Raw genomic sequence first — 22,018 nt, 5'->3', positions numbered from 1 at the left:
ACTGTATTACTGATACTCTTTAGTGCTGGTTGCCAGTGCGCTGCTAATACTGTACAATAACATGTCAGACACTCACATTATGAAATGAGTGCTCTGAAAGAGTATTGCATGTGACATTTGAAAGGCAAATATCTAAAGATAAGAAACATCTTCAAAAGTTAAAATATGTCAAATCTAATTTTAGCAGTTTTTTAAAGAATTTAAGGTTGTTGTTTTTTTTTATTGTAAACTACCGTGACACCTCTACATTTAGTGTTCATCATCAATCAACAGTATTTTAGGCATAATGTTGATTACCACAAAATTTAACTTACTGTTAAGTCCCTTCTTTTCTTGAAAAATCTTGATTATGTTGGACCATTTAACAGAACAATGGAAGTGAATGGGGCCTCAAGATGTGCGTGTTAAAATTTTTGGGTAAAAAAAAAATTATGATTTCAACAGCTTTACAGAATAATTTTCATGTTTCTTCCTAAATTTTCCAAAACGTTTGCCACATTAACTTCCACTATAAGTACGTCAGTGTAACCGTGATTTTTGCTTTTGTTTCAGTTTTGTTTTTGTAGAAAAATAAATACAAGAACAAGGGATGAGTCGATTGTTTTTTTGTTTTGTTTTTTGTGGTAAACAACATTTTAACAAATGCTGTTGATTGCGCTTGCACTGAACCTAAAAAAAGGTTTTGCTTATTTGCTTATATTTTTTATCTTATTGTCTTATTGTGCATTTGTAACTCCATTAGAGTAATGCTGGTTAAATTCAACAGTCTGTGAACTGTCAGTGTGTTTAAGTCAGTCTCACCACTGAAAACATGTCTACCTACTGCTGACCTCATTAAAAAACCCATAGGACTTTTTTGGGTTGGTTTACTAATATGTGTTTGTCATTGAGGTCGCTGGAATTATGTGGGCTAATTAAAACCTCTTGTCCAAATAATAAAAAAAATTCAAATATTTAACTCTCTAACCTGAAAATGTACACTCGTACACCCGTCCATGTTAGCATAGCAACTGAAAAAAAATAATTTTGGCATTTCGAGTCTCTTGAGCTTTTGTATTTCCTTGGCTTGTGTTCTTCAAAGCTGGTTAATTTTTAGCAGTAAGATGGTGGATATTTCTGTATTCAGGCCATTGTGGTTTTCTTTCTTTGGAACCTCACCTATGTAGATTTGTGGTTTGTATGCAGCAGTCGCGTAGCTACGAGTGGGCCCGGGTCAGTCAGTCAGGCCCATCCAGTCAGTTGCCTCACAAGGTAACCTGATGAGTGTATTCTGTTGAAATGATCACAATACTTGACATATAAAAATAAGGTTTATTGTCTCTTTATTCCTGTTTGCCATATAATGATTAAGATATGTTAGTTTTGTGTGTGCCCACAGGCATAGGATATGAGGGGGATGTCCCACTTCAGTCCTATAAAAACTACTAGAGTGTGTAGTGTACAGATAATTTTGTTTGGACGTCTAGGGGACTGAGCGGAATTCACAAAAAAAAGGGAGTTGTTCCCTCCCTTTTTGCATGAAACCACTATACCACTATATGAATGTTTGGGATCGTTGACCAAGATGCCCCGTCCCAGAGACGTCTCTGCCTGACTCTGAGATGAGTGAACGACAGACGGCACCTGATCATGACTACCCTGTCACTCCAGCAACATCAGTAATGGCAGGTGAAATGGCAATGAGTTATGACGAATTGAAGAAGAAAGTGGAAGAACTACAACATCAGTTGTAAACCCGTTTCTGGTTTGCAACGCATCGCTGGATCAGACAAGAATATTTGTTTTTACAGCAGGTTGGTTCCTTATGTTAGAATAGCATAACATTCACATGTTTTCTCTATATATTGGCCTTTTTTCTATCACTGTGTGATGTGTGTAATCCTTATGTTCTATTACCTACTATTAATCTACTATTAGCCTAACCGTTATCTCTATTTCTCTCTGCACGCACACTCACTCACTCTGTCATACACAATACTCTCTCATACACACACACTCTCACACACATACAATAAAAGTAAAACATTTAACAGAATAAGGAATAAACATGTATTATTATTATTTTCTTATTACAATTAACCTTATAATAATTATATTTTTAGGGTTGCCTCTTACAAGCATTTCTTGGCTTTTTGGATACTGTTGGAGCCTGCTGCAAAAAGTAGGATGGTGCGAAGTTTGCCTCTGACAGCTTCGATGAGCTGACCCAAACAAAAACACCAGTATAAATAGCGATAAAATAGTGGGTAATAATTTACAGTACGTTTTGATGTTATAGTGTTGTGTAGTTGTGAAATCACAAATGAATCTGAATCTAAACTTTATTTATTAATTTTCACAGATACATGCACCGATAGACGAGCTGCTGCTGTTTCTGATGCACTTGTCTGTGGGTCTGCCTCTCAGGGATCTAGCCGGGCACTTTAGTATTCATCGCACCACAGCTAGCCAAATCATTGTGACATAGACACACTTTCTGTACAATCTGCTTGGCTCCATTTGCTTATGGATACCAAAAGAAGAAGTCAGAGCTCTCTTACCACCAGAGTTTGCAGCCTTCCCTGACACTCAAGTGGTGCTGGACTGCCCTGAATTGTACTGCCAAACACCCTCCTCTCTACTACTTCAGAGTGAGGTGTACTCTAATTACAAACCGCACAGTACATTGAAGGCCATGATTGGCATTGCACATTGGTGCATGCCATTACCTTTGTTTCTGTGCTGTAAGAGTGACCGGAAGATTTTCAAACTTTCTGGAATTATTAAATGCCTCACACCAGACATGGCCATTATGGTTGACATGGGCTTTTTGGTGGATTACCTTGTGCCTTGCCAGGTTTACCGATCTGCTTATCGGTCAGGCAGGATGTCCAGCAGACACAATCCATTACCAGACTGAGGGTACGTGTTGAGAGGTGTATCCGGAGGGTGAAGGAGAACAAACTGTTTGACAAACCCATTCTGTTGTCAGTGTGCGGCAGCATTGACCAGCTGTTTAGTGTTGCTTGCTTTCTGGTCAACTACCAGAATGGACCGCTGGTGAAGTCATGGGCAGTTAAATGCTGAATATAATAAGAAAAGTTAATGCCCATTTTCAACCAGCTTCGTATTGTTAGAATCTTTTACTATACCGACAGTCTTTCTTCTAGTTAGCTGTACCGAGATGCCCCCGTTTTTGCCAGCAAATCTGCCAGATGACGGTGTCATTTTGCATCCATTGTAGGGCTGCACGATTAATCGAATGTGATTGTCATGCGCATCTTGTCAGTAAACCCGGTTCTGTGATTAGTAGTAAATCTCCACCACGTGCTTTCAGATGGAGCAGCATTTACTACACAGAGCCGTAGTTCACTGACAAGCCACGCTAAATCGTGTTCATAATCACAGACGATTTAATCGCGTGATTATGAAATCGAAGAAATCGTTCTGTGCTTATGAACGCTGTTTGCATAGCTTCTCAGTGAACTACGGCTCTGTGTAGTAAATGCTGCTCCATCTGAAAGCATGTGAAAAACCCCATTTAATAACATGTTTTTACTCCAAACTCACTTCATAATGTCAGTCGAGTGTTTGAAATAAATCCTTCTGTGAGATGATGTGTTTACTACACAGAGCCGTAGTTCACTGACAAGCCACGCTAAATCGTGTTCATAATCACAGACGATTTAATCGCGTGATTATGAAATCGAAGAAATCGTTCTGTGCTTATGAACGCTGTTTGCATAGCTTCTCAGTGAACTACGGCTCTGTGTAGTAAATGCTGCTCCATCTGAAAGCATGTGAAAAACCCCATTTAATAACATGTTTTTACTCCAAACTCACTTCATAATGTCAGTCGAGTGTTTGAAATAAATCCTTCTGTGAGATGATGTGGCTTCTTACACAGAATAAGGCACGCAACATATTTCATAGTATTCTAAGCAGTGATAAAGGCTATGTCGATTAGCATTGCATTATTATATACTTCATTATAATAAGACAAACTCCGATAAACCATATATTGTCATAGTCATGTGTTTATTAGTCACGTTGAATAAATTAAAGCAGTTAAATCTCCTGTTTATTCAGCAACCGCTATAGGCATTTCCTGGGTTTCTTCTGCGAGGCGTATTTGGAGTTTCTGTGCGAGAGCGCTCTCTGGCCTTCGGATGGAGATTTACAGCTGATCACAGAACCGTGCTTCAATGAAAGATACGCATGACAATCGCAGCTTCTGCCTAATCGCGATTTATTACCTTTGCAATTTAATTTTGATTAATCGTGCTGCCCTAATCCATTGGATTTTGCTGACAAATAAATGAGGTCATCTTGTTGCAGCTAACTAGAAGAGAGATTAAATGTTGTATGTAAATAAACATTCTAACAAAATAGAGCTGGTTGAAAATTGCCTACTTGTCCTTCAAACACTAGTATTACCTTTTCTTTTACATTCAGCTTGCTTAAACTGATGCTGCGTCTCAATGTGCCTACTTATACTACGCCCTTTAAGTATGTACTCTTTTGGTGAAGAAAAAGTACACACTTTTGAGTGTGTAGTAGAAGAGTAGGCAAGCTTTGGGGCATACTATCACGTCACACAATTGCGTCTTTAAAGGACCCTCTGTCGCACCTGTTACACACACCCTGTCACTGTAAACTGGTCTGTCAATCATCTTGTCACAGTTCCTCCACATTTAATTTAATTTAACTTTTCTAATGGCAATTTTAGCCATTAGAGTGTGCACGGATCCACACTTCAAAAATTGACCTGAAATTGTAGACCATCTATGGGACTTTTGGCATACTCTTTTCAACATACTATGCTTTGGGACACACTTATTCTAATCTCACATACTATTTGGATAGTATGAACATTGAGACACAGGGTGAAGGTACCTTAATGCAGACTTCAGCTCCTACCCTAATCAAACAACCTAATCTAAACCAACCCCAATCAAAAATGTGTTTGATTGGGGTTGGAGATTAAATCTGCAGTACAGTATCTCTCCAATTAACATCCCTGAAAGTTAATTTACCTTTTAATCAACCTGTATAATGAATCTATGTGTATTCAAAAAACTGCCCTGCCCCCTTAAATGAGAATGTAACAAGTCAAAACTTTGTAATATAATTTATCAAATCAATTTGTTAAATTTGTCATTCACCAAAGTATTTCTTTTTTTCATAGTTTGATTATTCAAAAACGACTGTACATGACTTAAATGACTAATGTACAATGTTGTAATGTACCATTACACGTGTGATACTCACATGTAAAAATAAAATAAGAAGTAATCTTGTTTCTCACTAATGATTCTGGCTACTTAATTGTCTCTATATATTCTCTGAATCACCATGGCATCCTCTGCAAAAACAACAAAGTCACACCACTCCATTCCTGTAATCAAAAGCTGGCCTTGGACCTGCCAGTGGTAGTTGTGCTGTGATTTTAGTTGCATGGTGCCACTGTGCAATTTTAAATAGCTACAATCAACATAGCTTGCATTTGGGCATTTTATTTCAAGCAAGTCTTTCGGTTAGGTCAAACACACCACCATCAGGTGATGACTCTAACCTGGGGGCATCTGGGTGGATGACAAACCCACAATGCCAGAAATTAGTGTTTTTTGTTCTACAATACTCCTGAATGGCTACTGGCTAACTGATGACTCAATGATCACCGACCTGCTGTGACCTTTGACTGGAGACTTTAGTGTTGGAATTATAGGTGACATTTGATATGAAAGAAAGTGCAAATGGGGTCTGAAGTGCACTGTGTTTCACTTACTGAAGTACACAGTAAACCTGTTAGGCCTGTTCTGGTAGAGTTATGTTTTCTGCATAGTTTGTCATTATACTGTCTGATTTCGTAATCACTCTACAGAACAAACATGTATTTAGTTTTGTATATGTATTGTTAAGTATCACTCCAAAGCAGTCTATGGCACCCTCTTGGGGTTTTCTTCTGAGTCCACTCTTAGATAAAATAATACTTTTAGTAATATAGAATATATATATATCTTAAAATTAAAATGTTTTAAGCACAGATGGTAACAGTACCCAGAGTTGTATTATGTACCTATGTCTGAACAAATACCTATTACTGTATAATCATAAGGTTTTTTTTAAATAAATATTTTATATATTTTTTAATATATATATAGATAGATATGGGTACCTGAAATTAAGACTATTTTTAACTTTGTTACCGTTCTTTTTATTTTTTAAACATTTTTTTCTTTGCTTTTTTTAAATGTTTTTTTTTTCCAGTTCTTATTAATATTCTTATTATATTTCGTATTCATTTCTTACTAACCCTTAAATGCATGGATGTTTCGCCAATCATTATCAGGCTACATATTCGGGTCTTTAGCGACCCGGACCTATATATACAACACGAATGGATCTCTAACTGCTGCAGTGGCATACATTTCTCCTGATATTTTTATAACAATTTCAAAAGAATAAAATAAAGTCATCATCGTCAGAGCGCACTTCCCTAGTACTTCAGCATCTGGTTCATATTCGCGATCTCAACCATATTCTCAAAACTATCATTTTCAAGGGACTTCAAAATCAATATTTTGATGATCGCTGGCAGCTTATTCACCACATCTACCATCAAATGACAGTGACACTTATATTTCATTGCATACAGTAATTGCTCTGCAGTAAAGCCATTCAAGCCAGTTCAGTTTTTGCTGGAGATATATCTTTTGTTTTATGCCTGCGGTCATTATGAGTGAAACATCACGTCATCGTTGTCTATCAAACAGTGCCACCTTGAGGAATAAAAGCGAATTGCATTTGAGTCATCAGATATTTCATTGTTGAGCAGGAAAAATATACTTACGGACACACTCGCTGATGGGAGATCACGTGCACGTGAGTCAACTAATACACATGCCTTGTCCAAATCTTCTTATTTTATTAACCAAATTTTATATACATAAATGTCAATTTTCAGATTTCTCCTGATATTTTTATAACAATTTCAAAAGAATAAAATAAAGTCATCATCGTCAGAGCGCACTTCCCTAGTACTTCAGCATCTGGTTCATATTCGCGATCTCAACCATATTCTCAAAACTATCATTTTCAAGGGACTTCAAAATCAATATTTTGATGATCGCTGGCAGCTTATTCACCACATCTACCATCAAATGACAGTGACACTTATATTTCATTGCATACAGTAATTGCTCTGCAGTAAAGCCATTCAAGCCAGTTCAGTTTTTGCTGGAGATATATCTTTTGTTTTATGCCTGCGGTCATTATGAGTGAAACATCACGTCATCGTTGTCTATCAAACAGTGCCACCTTGAGGAATAAAAGCGAATTGCATTTGAGTCATCAGATATTTAATTGTTGAGCAGGAAAAATATACTTACGGTCACACTCGCTGATGGGAGATCACGTGCACGTGAGTCAACTAATACACATGCCTTGTCCAAATCTTCTTATTTTATTAACCAAATTTTATATACATAAATGTCCATTTTCAGGTAAAAAAAACACTGTTTTATGTTTTGCTTGCTGAATTGCAGCATTACTTTGGGACTATCTTTAACTCATGTAACAAGAAGGCTTTAAAAACAATTGAAATTGGTAAGTCTTTTAATCTTTTCCTTTGATGTGATCTTTTGTGATTAGTTATATACCCCTGTTTTGTACCCTGTAGTTTTATTTATTTTTTAGTATTATTATTTATTTTGTTCTACATTGTGACTGCTTTTATCTTTGTCTATATAATGTTCTTAATTTAAAAAAAAAAGAAAAAAAAAAACATTAAAACCCATTAAAAAAATACCACACTTGCTGTCTTGGAGCTTTGGAGGCGCTGGACTCTCAGGCGTGGTCGTGAAACACGTGGTCAGGTCGTGACGTGTGACGTTGCCTCAGAACCCGGAAGTGGCCCATGGATGGGAGGACTGGAGGTCGCGGGAAAATGCGTTATTTAAAGGACACTGGATTATATAATAGAATTTAGTGAAGAGTACGATCCTGATCCACACTCCTAATCAGTAGGTGGCGGTAATGCACCTAAAAGTTGTATGCCATCCGCCATTAAACACCAAGAAGAAGACTTGCTGTCTTGGCCACTTGAGAGCACTTGCGCGCGACAGGAAGTAAGTGTGCAAGACTGTCCCAGGTCTTAAAAACGCCAAAGCACAGTGCCCTTAAAGCCTGTGTTATACTTTCCGCGTGTGCGAATCCACTAGGGTCTGCGTGACGTAAAAATCGTAATCGGAGAGTGTGCGCGGACATCCTCGTGCCTCCCCATTTTTTGTAGGCTACAAAAAGCACCAACTGCGCAAGCACAGCCTGTGTGAATAAGCACGTTGCTACTCGAACCTGTACAATCCGTCGATAAACAATATAAAGACAGCCAGATGTGCAATAACTGTGGGTAATTGTTTGTTCACATGTTTGTTTACTGTTCAAGCCGATCTACTGCGCATGTATGGAACACGTCAGCTATGGAACTTTTTTTTTTTTGTGGAAAGGGACTTTTGGCCTTCCATAATCAGCGTATACTTTCGGTAGTATAAATACAAGTAGTCCGGATTGCTCATGCGGAAAGTATAACACAGACTTAACACACACTGAATCCACACTATCTCGAATACCGCTCCGGAGCACTATTCGAGGCTTAGTGTATCCCATCATGCATCCTGTTCTGGAAATAAATCGTGAGACTTTTTGCCGAGATCACGCGAGAGGTAATGGAAACCTTTCCAGTGTAAGTTAGATATTAATATAATAAATAGATATTACATATAATTTGGTAGAAAAGCAAAGTGTTTCACGTTTTATTGGTGTAAAGATGAGTGGTGATATTTATTTTGTAAACATTTGCAACTGCTTTTTATCACTTAATTAGAAACACCACAAATTAAATTGTGCCATGTTATAGGGACTATTGACTGAACAGACATTTAGAAGTTGATTTAAAAATGCAAAGTATTTAAAATTAAAATAACACTATGTAAACGCTTGCATTTTTACAACACTATAAGTGTGTCCCATCAGGTAATGAAAAGTTCAACACACTGTGGTCTTCATCCTCACTTGGGCCAAATACAGGAAATATGTCATATAAGTGGTCAAATGCAAAGACCACAAGTGTGGGTATTTGGACAAGGCACATGTCTTTAATGATAATCCACAGAAGAACAGACAGGAAATCCAGGAAGACAGGCAACCAACACAGTGTACACAAACAATAATCGGCAAGGACTGAACAGAAACGGGGAGTACTTATACAAAAGCAAGAGGGGGAATGACTAAATTAACAGGACACAGGTGAACAGAATGAACTAATCAAGGGAACTAAGGGAAACTAGGTCAAACTCAAAATGGGCATGAAGACAAAAACTAAATGAAAACACAAAAGAAGTCCATAACTGTGACACTTACACTATTACATACCTCGAGTCTTCGGGTTCTTTGATGAATGGAAAGTTAAAAAGAACAGCACTTATTGGAAGTAATTTTTTTTGTAACAATACAAAAGTCTTTTACTGTCACCTTTGATCAATTTAATGCATTCTTATCTCTTGATGCTGAATTAACAAAAGCCAACTACCCATATAGCTGTGGTGTCAATTATCATTCCTTACTCCTGAATAGATATATATTTTTAAAATAGGCTACCTATTGTTTTAATTTGTGTGACTGTTTAATGAACAGCCTTTCAAGAAGTGTGTAAACGGGTTCCAGTCCATCGCATGCCAGCTGAGAACATCCGTATGCTTTACCAGTGACATAACATGCACATGTGACAGCAGGAAAGAAAACAGTAAATGCCAGTGAAATGCAAAAAAATGAATTCCACTGTATTGTGTGATGGTTATGAAACACCGGTTGCAATGTTGTTTCAATTTAGCAGTAAATCTTAACATTTTTATTTATTTATTTTGTATTACAGTACAGTTTGGTGTACCAACACACTATACTGATCATATCCAAATGTTTCTGACTGTTCATATGACACAAATGAGATCTCTTTAATGTCTCAATTATTTCTACTATAATTACATTAAATTGTAGCAAAATGGAGACTTCTTGAGAAAAAGATCTAGAGTTTGGCCAAGAAAACAAAGATTGATTATGAACTCAAATTCTTATCCACATTCATTTTATAGCTCACCTAACTAATTCTGCCATTTTTATTTACTCTTCTAAATTAATTTTAGTAAAAACATCAGAGATCAAGTTGATGCTTAAATGAACCTTAATCTCAGAGCTATATATGTCTTCTGAATTATGAAAGAGAAACTCTGAGCATTGAAATTTTCCCATAGGCTTGGTCTAAGAAAGTTCTTTAAAGAGATCAGATGTTTCTATATTTACCTTATTCGAAAGTAGATTGAGAAAGAGTTTTTGTGCTGTCAGTGACTCATGCTATGCAGCGTCAGAAGTCTGTTTTTGAACTTTTTTGATGTTGCATAATTACCCATATCATATGAACTAGTCAATAAAAACCATCAAACTCTTGATTGTAATTTGCTGTATTTCATTAATCATCTCATTTGTGTCTGCTTTCTGCTCCAGGACGCTACGCTCCATATGACTATCAAGTCAAATCTCAAATAACTGCCATGATGACTTTTGTTCTACCCGCTTAAATGATAGAAGTACTTGCGCTGTCCAATCTATAAAGACTGTCTGTTCCCCGAATAGTGAGGTTAAAATATAAATTTAATGCAGGATCTAGAAAAATCTGATCGTGATTAAACCAGAAAAATGTAAAATAAATGAACAAAAACCATTTTTAAAGTTTGGGCTCCTAAACATTAGATCACTCGCACCCAAAGCAGTTATTGTAAATGAAATGATCACAAATAATAGTTTTGATGTAATCTGCTTGACTGAAACCTGGCTAAAACCAAATGATTATATTGGTCTAAATGAGTCTACTCCACCAAGCTACTGTTATAAGCATGAGCCCCGTCAGACTGGCCGTGGCGGCGGTGTTGCAACAATATATAGTGATATTCTCAATGTTACTCAGAAGACAGGATACAGGTTTAACTCATTCGAAATACTTCTGCTTAGTGTTACACTGTCAGATATGCAAAAGAAATCTATCATATCTCTTGCAGATACAGATTTCCTAAAAGAATTTGCAGATTTCTTCTCAGACATATTGGTTACTGTTGATAAAGCACTAATTGTCTGAGATTTTAACATTCACGTTGATAATATAAATGATGCATTAGGACTTGCGTTTACTGACCTAATAAACTCTTTTGGAGTCAAGCAAAACTGGGCCCATTCATTGTTTTAATCATACGCTAGATTTAATTATATCGCATGGAATTGATCTTACTGATATAGATCTCATACCTCAAAGTGATGATGTTACTGACCATTTTCTTGTATCGTCCTGCGTATATAATGATATAATGCTGTGTATTACTAATATTAACTATATTGCTGTGCGTTATCGTCCGGGCAGAACTATTGTTCCAGCCACCAAATACAGATTCACAAATAACCTGCCTGATTTCTCAACTGCTCTGTGTACCCATAAATACACATGACGAAATGACTAGCAACATGGGCACTATCTTCTCTAATACATTAGAAGCTGTTGCCCCCATCAAATTGAAAAAGATTAGAGAAAAATGTACTGCGCCATGGTACAACAGTAATTCTCTCTTCTACAGTCAAAAATCTGGGTGTTATATTAGATAGCAACTTGTCTTTTGAAAATCATATTTCCCATGTTACAAAAACGGCATTCTTCCATCTTAGAAACATTGCCAAGTTACGAAACATGTTACCTGTTTCTGATGCAGAAAAGCTAGTTCATGCATTCATGACCTCTAGACTGGACTATTGTAATGCACTGCTAGCTGGTTGTCCTGCATATTCAATAATCAAGCTACAGGTAGTCCAAAATGCAGCAGCTAGAGTCCATACCAGGTCAAGAAAATATGATCATATTACGCCAATTTTACAGTCTCTGCACTGGCTACCTATTAAGTTCCGTATCAGTTACAAAATATTATTACTTGCCTATAAGGCCCTTAATGGGTTAGTTACTGCGTACTTAACTAGTCTTCTACCACACTACAATCCATCACGCTTCCTAAGGTCGCAAAACTCTGGACTTTTTGTAGTACCTAGGATAGCAAAGTCCACTAAAGGAGGTAGAGCTTTTTCGCATTTGGCTCCCAAACTCTGTAATAGCCTTCCTGATAACGTTCAGACACACGTTCTTCAATCTAGATTAAAGACACATCTCTTTGGCCAAGCATTCAAATAATGCATCTCATAATCTTGTACTGCAGTTATATCTGATCAAATGCACATTATTATTCTTAAGTTTGGGTTAAACAAATCAATTTTGCTTGGTTGGAACAGCAGCTACGCTAATTATGTCTCTATTTGTTTCTCTGTTTTTGCTACGGGATTAACATCCCGTGGTAACTAGGGTTTACACAAGCTTCAGTCTGGATCCAGAACACCTGAGAAGAGATGATGCAACCCCTCAGATGATGCCAAGCCTGAAACAACATATAGAACGACCACATTTTGCTATAAGTTTGATTGCATCATATAATAATTGCTGTTAAATATTGTAGAAACTTAATTTGCTGTAAAGTTGCTTTCGTGCTGTGGCAGTGAGGGAGGTGAGTGAAAACAATCATGGCCGCCATATTGAAAGGTCGTTCCAAACCGAAGTGCTCAAAACTGGCCAATTGAAAGGGCCCTTCGGAATGAAGGATTTCGAAGGGTACAAGTGATGGACACTTCGGGCTCCCATGAGCCTTTGCGCAGATTCTTTGCATGATGACGGCGCCTCCGTGTGGGCACGTGATGATGACGCAGAAGGGCACTTCAAGAAAGAGTTGTTTGGTCCCCTACACCCTTCAAGCCTTCGAAGCTCTCACTCCTAAGGGTAAACCCTTTGAAGGGATTAGGGCATAGGGATGAGCCCTTCCGAATGGAACGCAGGGATAGTTTACCCACACAGTCACTCTTTGGGTGCTTCTAAAATGGAAGGCTGCATCCTACCGAGGCTGCGTCCTTCCTAGCTCAGTCCTTCAGAGTCTTGTTGGCTAGAGTCCTCCTCGGCATTAAACGCTAGAATAAGACAGTCTAGTAAGTGTGCGTGGCTACGTCACATATGTTCCTGCCCTCACCACCATGGCACGAAAATACTAATAATACAAATCATATTATTAGTGTTTATTACTTTGTATTACAAATCCTTATGTTATTTGGCTTTCTACTAATGCAATACAATGAATCACAACCGTCTAGTCTCCCAGTGGCTTACATTGTTGGCAGTTTAGCGTTTAGTGAGTAATTTACACCAAAACACAAAATGTGACCCTGGACCACAAAACCAGTCTTAAGTCGCTGGGGTGTATTTTTAGCAATAGCCAAAAAATTGTATGGGTCAAAATTATCGATTTTTCTTTTATGCCAAAAATCATTAGGATATTAAGTAAAGATCATGTTCCATGAAGATATTTTGTAAATTTATTACCGTAAATATATCAAAACTTCATTTTTGATTTGTAATATGCATTGCTAAGCACTTCATTTGGCATTCTCAGTATTTCAATTTTTTTGCACCCTCAGATTCCATATTTTCAAATAGTTGTATCTCGACCAAATATTGTCCTATCCTAACAAACCATACATCAATGGAAATACTATTTATTCAGCTTTCAGATGATGCATAAATCTTAATTTAAAAAAATGGACCCTTATGACTGGTTTTGTGGTTCAGGGTCACAAATAACATCTATGCTTTCATGTCTGGAAACATTATTTTTGACTTACATTTCATAATAAATTTAGACAAGCTCAGTCCTGAATCATTTTTCGTCAGTTTATTTTCATGAAATAAAATGGGTACAAAGGATTGTGTGTGATTGAAGGTCGCAGAGGATATATCCCATGCATCCTTCAAATTCAGCTGAATGAAGTTGTGTTTGTTAAGTATGTGTTTGTTAACGGCTGTCTGCCTGCTCCTTTTGGATTTATTAAACTTTGTCATGTGGAACTTTATTCCTCTGCCTTCGTCTGTCTACATTAACACCCCTTAATCATGGTAAAATCACTTCAGCTTATATGAGTGCCTTATTGCTTTAATAAAATGTCGACAACATGTAATATGATATGTTATAAGAAGTTAAGAAGTTACTTTTTTTAATAACAGAATATATTTGGAAAAATATCTCAGTGTTTATAATGAAAGTCAATACCAGTGTTATTTTAGTATTTTTATATATTATTTATTAATATTTTAAATTAACTCTTATTTCTATATGAACTAATATTGATTTGCAATAAATATGCAGAAACTGCTTCTTCCTTTTTATCCAGGTTTGACGGTCAGTGTACATGTTTCCTTGTATGAACAATAGATGAAATCTGAGCTGATCTACCATAGATATTTAATACATGGTGAAGTCGAAGAGGAACTAATTTGATTTCATTACAGAAAAAAAGTGAATCCCCTCTGCTAAAGTGATGACTGGCATTGTTTAGTCTTTATTACAAACCAAAACACTAATGTGTGCAAAACATTTGATTTAGATATCTGCCTTATAAGGTGTGAATTGTGACAAAAACCTCTTACGATAATGAACACACCCATATATGCTTCTCAATAGGGTTTGCCGGAGATTCACGTTTCTTCTTCCTTTGCTGTAAAACAATGCATCTAAACAAATACTAGCAGGAAGCTGGTGCTGTTATTACAGACATGCCTTTTTCAGATGAATGTTGCATACAAAGACTATCAATTGAGCAACTGAAGGCAATAATGTTCTGACTAAAATAGCACTCTGTCGAGTCAATTGTGCAATGCACATATTATTCAAACTAGTTTCAATGTTTTATCAGTTACCAATTATTATGAATGTACTGTACATAGCAAAAGTAAGTAATGCAAATATAATTTTTAGGCACTTTTATTGCTGTATGACATAAAAATAACAGATCATCATCGTAAAGTCAAGGTTTATGAGTGAAAGCACACAATGTATCAAAACAGACATACAGTTGCCACAAACACAGAGACCGTCAATGTACAAGAGCAATGCAATAACATCTTTATATGGAACATCTTTGCACATTTGTTTACATCAGGGCCATTTTTGACTGTAGTGGCACCCTAGGCTGTTTGCGTTCTGGTGCCAAAGAGGATTGTTTGTTTTGAAATGGAATTGGTTTACATGCACATTTATGTTTATGCATTTGACAGACACTTTTATTCAAAGTGACTTGCGTTGCATGTTAATTCATGAGATGGTCCTCACTGCAGAACACAAAATCCAGGGGGCGAGGTTGGATCCAGATTCAACTCCTCCCACCTTACATATCCCTAAACCCACCCATCTCCACCCCTAAACCTACCAATCTCCACCCCCTAGATGTGGATCCAACCTCACCCCTGGATCTTGTGTTCTTTCCATTCTGTTGAACAACAATGTGAAACATTTTCAATATTGTACAGTGTATTAAGCCACTTGAGGCTGTGCCTGGTGCTTAAGAACACCCTTTAATAATGGAAAAAGCATTGCGACGTATGTCTTTGTGTCTTTTTGCTTCTATAAATGGCAACAAGTATACACAGTATATACTATATATATATATATATATATATATATATATATATATATAGTATATACTGTGTATACTTGTTATATATATATACACTAAACATTTATGCATACATATATATACATGGACATTTAAATTTTTTTCTAAATATCTTCTTTCATGTTAATAAATATTAATATATATATATTATTTAAAAATGTCCATTTAGCTTTCATTATATAAATTACATTATTTTAAATGTATAAAATATCTATTATTTCCGTTTTCTTAATTTAGTATTTCAACTTCTTTAAGTATGAGTTTTTCTTCTAATATTTATATTTTATTTCATTTCAGCTTTATTTTAATGAACAAAAAGGATTTTTTTACAGTTTTAGTTTTTAATTTTAGTTAACAATAACAAGTGAATAGGGTCCTATGTTGCTTCTTCAAAATATCTTCTTTTGCATTCAGCGGAAGAAAGTCAGTCTTACAGGTCTGGAACAACTTGAGGGTGAGTAACTGATGACAGAAAGTCATTTTAGGGTGGAATATCCCTTTATATATCAACTATTTTACAGTGACTTTGGCTCGTTCGTTTAGTGTATATTTCAAACACCAGCATAAGTCTCAGCTGCTTTGCTCATATGTGATGTTGTTTTCAGGTTTGCTGATCACAGCCACTTTAACGACCCCCTTAGTCTTCGACATGAGCCGATCACATTTGAACATTTCCACGAAGGCCTGCTTAAAACAATCCCCCGACAACGTGTAGAGCGGCAGGTTGAAAATGATGTTGAGTACAGCGATCGGCCTTGAGATAATATAGGCTGCATGAACGCAGCGGTCCAGCATGCAGTTGCTTTCCAGAGTGAGTTTCGTGTAGATCCTCAAAGCTCGTAGCACATGAAAAGGAAAAAAGCACACAATGAAGCATGTCAAAATCAACACAATGAGTCGCCTCGCTCGAACTCGTTTGGTGCTTCCCATATGAGGACCCTTCTTTAGTTCTTTCATGATGCGCCAATAGCAAAGACAGACCACGATTAGAGGAACCAGATATCCAACTACTGTCAACACCCAACTGTACGGCCAGATGATTTCTGGATTGTTACTCGCGAGATCCAAGCAGTAGGTTTTGTTGTTATGCTTCACCGTGTCAAAATGGTTAAAAACCGGACTTATTTCTGCAACCGCCACAACCCAACCCAGGACGCAAGCCAACGTTCCCCAACGCTTCTGCTTGATGCTGTGTCCATGTGACGGGTGCACGACCGCCACGTACCGAAAAATGGCCAGACAGGTGAGGAAGAGGATGCTGCCATAGAGGTTGAAGTGGAAGATGAAGCGCGTGAAGCGACACATGATGATGCCCAGCGTCCACGAGTCATCAAGGACGTAGTAGTAGGTCAAGAAGGGCAAGCAGATCATGAAGAGGAGGTCAGTGATGATTAGGTTCACCATGATGATGGTGCTGCTCTTCCAGGGACGAACTTTGACTATGTAGACCAGCAGAGCAGTGATGTTACCCACAACACCTACAATGAAGATTAAGCTGTACATGGTGGGGAGATAGTAGCGTTTCACAAGATCGTCCACTTTGGTGCAGTTGTCACTCGAAGTGTTACTCGAGCCATAGTAAAGGTTGCTCATGGTTGTTCCTGCAGCAGGAATTAAGAAAAATTTATTAGAAAGCCCACATGCAAAGTAGATGTGCTAAAACATTTGTCTAACTGATGGGAGTTTAGATACTCTTCTTGTTTTCTGCTTTGCTTTAAACTCTGACATGAATTCCTGGGATTTTAGGCACGACCTGGTTTGGTTTGCTATACCTGATTTCACACAATAACCCCAATAAAGTTACTCACACACTTCAAACACTGCAGTCTGCACGCAATCTCTGTTTAATCAGTAAATTTCAACACTTGTGAAATTCCAAGACGGATCTGTTCCAGTTGAGTATTTATTTTTAATAATAATAGTAATAGACAAAGACATATAGTTACAATTCAAATATATATTTTTAATACAGTTTTCTTCAACAGTATTAATATATCAGTATTGTATTTATATTATTGGTCAGATTATTTTTTTAAAAACGAAATCATATATATATATATATATATATATATATATATAGATATATATGTTTTTTTAATCAGTTCATTCACTCAATTTAAAGTGGTTGTGCTTAAACATTACATTCACTCAACTTGAATGTGAAGTTGTATTAGACTATGAAAGCAAATTTAGCTAATTGCAAAAATAATTTTTTACACTAATAATTCAAAATATATTCTCTGAGAATAGCTTCTTAACATGCACTTTTGCTTCTAAGTATCTGTCAAAATACCAACGATCTAAAAATACAAGAAAAGCTTAATTTCTTTAAGTTTAGCAGTCTGTTTTAGAAGTGATGGGTACTTACAATGGGCACTGAAGCTATGCATCCAACCACTGGCTCCTCAGAGAAATAGACTGCTGTGATCTTGTTAACAGTTGAAACACCTGAGCTGATCCTCCCTCTTCTACAAAAGAGTTCCTAGTAAATCTCAATTTAAAATCTCTTCATTTGCATTCTCATATGTCATATCTAAATACCGGCAGTGAAGCATTTGCCGACACACAGGCAGTATCCGTAAACCCATGGGCATATGGGCGGGATTTACAGGTATGGTCTCTCAGGTGTGATCGCATTGTTATCATATTTTACTATGGCAAAGTGTCACTGACAAGCCCAGGTTAACTCCTTTGCTGTCAATGCTGTGTTAATAGCATGACGTATTTGAAGACATCCAAGACCGCAACAATTATTTTGCCATGTGTCATCTATGTTTGCATGCCAGCTTTGATAAAATTATCACTTGTAGGCAGTGGTGCAATTATTGAGAAACGTATTATGCATCAGGCTGAGCAGTTTTACAAACACTGTGCCAAGAAAAATAAATAATGCTTCATCTCAACTGGCACACTATCAATCCTGAACAGAATCTGAACTAACAAAAATATATTCTAAGAACGTTTTCCTAATGTTCTCGTCAAGTTATGGAAACACTGGTTCTGATCGTTCAGAACATCCACTGTTTTTTTGTTTTTTTTTACATATTTTAAAAACATTATTTCTTGGTTATCCGATCATTGGGGAGGGGAAATTAAGGAAGTGCGCCATTTTATAATATCCTGAACAGAATCTGAACTAACAAAAATATATTCTAAGAACGTTTTCCTAATGTTCTCGTCAAGTTATGGAAACACTGGTTCTGATCGTCCTCTGAACGGTCAGAACATCCCCTGTTTTTTTTTTTTTTTTTTACATATTTTAAAAACATTATTTCTTGGTTATGCGATCATTGGGGAGGGGAAATTAAGGAAGTGCGCCATTTTATAATTGCACTGTTTTAAATGTTCTCTAAATGTTTTGTAACAAGTAGTAAGTAATAACGTTTGAAAAACATTAGGGAAATGTCCAACTAAAACACTCAGAAAAAAAGTTCCATGAATGATGTATAAATAATGTATACGTTATGTATGCAAACAACCAGACAACTTTGAACCAAACATTAATGTTATTGGAAGAACATTTGAGAGAACATTGCCAGCGTTCCCTGTTAGCTGGGATGCAAGATAAGACTTGCATTCAAATAGTAAACTGAAAATTACAGTATATACCAGATGTATAAGGTGAATATTTGGGGTGGATTTTTGAAGTGAGCGTCCCCTTTTGGTTTATTGAAATTAGGTTTTGTGGATTTCACCCAGCAAAGCAAAAATGTGTTTAAGAAAATTTGCTAACTGCCCATTAAGTTATGAAAATGTTATTTCTGAATGTTCTCCGAACTTTTTAAAAATGTTTTAAAAACATTTTTTTTTCTTGGTTACACAAATGTTAACCCATTTAAGCCCAGCGGCAACTATAGTTGCTGCAGTTCATAGTTGTCATTTTCCTTTTGTAAGTATTTTTCTAGATGTTATCCATGTTTTATTTCTCAATGACATGCAAGCAAACAACCAAATAAAGGATTTCAAGAAGAAAAAAAAAGGTATTCACTTCCTTCCTGCCACATGAGGCTGTCAAGTTCCTACCCCTACTTCCAGGAAGCATGGCGAAGTCAAACACTCCCAAAGAAATGTCATTTTCATGTTACTAATAAGAATTTTTTGTTGACATATATATATATATATCTACATAATCATGAAGGTCTCTAGAATCAATCTTCCAGGAGATATATATAGTTTTTTTGTATACTTAGTCAAAAGTCCAAGTGGCAACTATAGTTGCCGGTGGGCAAATGACTTGTAAGTACATATCATGGGGAAATGGGGTATACTGTGTTAATAGGTTAATAAATCAAGGTTATTGGTCTTGTTTTCTGATTTTTGCTTTCATAATATTGTGACGGTTCCAGCAAGTAACCGGTTATTTCTGAGTTACAGGTGATTTGGCTGAGGGGAGTGGTTGCACACCTGAAGGTAATCATGGCGCTCTATAAAAGACTGGGACAGAGATGGCAAGGGTGGTGTGAGCGTGGGCTGGGCGTGTGCGGAGCTTGAGCTGTCTTTGTTTGCTCCGTACCTTGGGTTACACATGAGGCTACCGGAGGACTGATGAGATGTGAGGGATACGGGAGATCACCGCCGCCGTTGATCCATCTCCTTTGGGGATGGTTGTTGTTCTTGGAGGATCCATGGACTGTGATTGGTTGGATTGCTGTCCTTCATACTTGTTACACACTTACATGTATCTGCTGACACACTGACTACCATTTATATTGACATTCTACATTGTTCTGTTTTATATGGACAAATAAATTAACTTAATAATTAGCTGTGGTGTGTGGTGACTCCCTTATTGTGTTGCGATCCAGAAAGAGATCCAGTTTTCAAGTGACAGCAGCAGTTTACAAATTTCCATCAGTCACACAAATGGAAAGATAAAGAGCTAACGCATTATGCTGTAGATGATTTTTTTCTCCCTTTTATGACATTATGTAAGAGGCAAAATATTGAGGCCCTTCATCCAGTTTGGATGCGTTTCATTCTAATTGGTCAAGAACCCTAATTCTTTTTATGACTAGTAGCTTATGATTCCATTATAATGTTGAAATTCAGACAAGTAATGAGTTTACATTTACATTATTATATGAAATTACCTACTACAGTCAACCATTGAATACTATGGGCCTTAAAAACTGCGTAATTTTCTTTCAGGTATACCTTTTTTATTATACAGATGTAATATTTACTTCGTTCTATTTATTTTTATTTATTTTCATTTAACTATAACACACCTCTAAGAATGAAAATACCTGCATGTTCAATAATAAGTAAATGAATAAACAAACAATCATGGGTGTAGCCTACACATGATAATTATTTAAATTTGAAATGTTCCTCCCAAACTTCCTGTTGCAATAGCTAACATGTCAGCGCATGAAAGGTAACTGGGCTCATTGATTCATTTCATGAATTTGAATGTGATGCATTTTGCTAACTGCAAACTGGGTGATGAAGATGTTTGTAAATAGCGAAATGAAGTGAAGGATCATGACTGTTACTGTAGACTAGCTTTAGCCAACTGCAGGACATTCGTGAGATCGTGATGGAAATGTTCATGCTAAATTTACTCATTCAAGTGCATCACATTAACTATAACCATAAACACAAACTCACAGGTTACTCACTGTCTTCGTTTTCAACACTAGACATGGTGGTTTTTGTGTTTCAAACTAAACCAACTTCTGTTTTGAAACTTGCTTTTTAATTATTTAGTTATTTAATGCATTGACATCGATTTAAGTGTTACATTTAGGGAAAATGTATATTTTTACTCTGTTTTTAAATACAAAAGAGTCCTTCAATATATTATTCTTATTTACTGAAAGGTTAGAACATGACTTGAAATTTCAGGGGTCCTTCAGTAAATAATTTAGATCATATCAGCTGAGAAAAAAGGAAGCCCTGTACAGAAATTATTTAGAGTTCAAAAGAGACTGTTTAATATCTATCTATTCAATTCAATTCAATTCAAAATTGCTTTATTGGCATGACTGTAAATGATATAATATTGCCAAAGCTTAGTACACATGTACAAAAAGATAAAAACAAATAATAATAATAATATAATAACAATAATAATAAGTAAATGAACATCACAGTAATATAATGGAATATTATAACATCTTAGAAGTATTAAACTAACAAATTATAACATGTGAACATTTGATCTTAGAAGTATTAAACTGTAACAAATTATAACATGTGAACATTTGATCTTAGAAGTATTAAACTGTAACAAATTATAGCATGTGAACATTTGATACCACAGTCTTTAACTTACATAGAAACACACATAAATACTTCGGATCACTGTGGTGGACAGTATAGGGTAACACACTGAGGTCAGACACACACATTCACCTGCTGTCTCTCTCTCACTCACACATACACACACACATAGGTTTACATT

The 22,018-nt window shown here is 36.4% G+C and overlaps 1 protein-coding gene across 1 annotated transcript; it reads right to left on the bottom strand.

Moving 5' to 3' along the window:
- Positions 1 to 16,146: 16,146 nt before the first annotated feature.
- On the bottom strand, positions 16,147 to 18,014 carry LOC107559791 (2-oxoglutarate receptor 1-like). Its single transcript, XM_016243744.1, has 2 exons — positions 17,981 to 18,014; positions 16,147 to 17,213 (listed from the first exon to the last, which is right to left on the bottom strand). The coding sequence occupies exon 2, from the start codon at positions 17,203 to 17,205 to the stop codon at positions 16,183 to 16,185; it is 1,023 nt and encodes a 340-aa protein (XP_016099230.1). The 5' UTR covers positions 17,206 to 17,213; positions 17,981 to 18,014; the 3' UTR covers positions 16,147 to 16,182.
- Positions 18,015 to 22,018: the final 4,004 nt, after the last annotated feature.

Source organism: Sinocyclocheilus grahami, unplaced genomic scaffold (genome assembly GCF_001515645.1).
Source record: "Sinocyclocheilus grahami isolate Dianchi unplaced genomic scaffold, SAMN03320097.WGS_v1.1 scaffold699.1, whole genome shotgun sequence".
NCBI lineage: Eukaryota > Metazoa > Chordata > Actinopteri > Cypriniformes > Cyprinidae > Sinocyclocheilus > Sinocyclocheilus grahami.
This window is presented reverse-complemented; position numbering and strand designations above follow the sequence as displayed.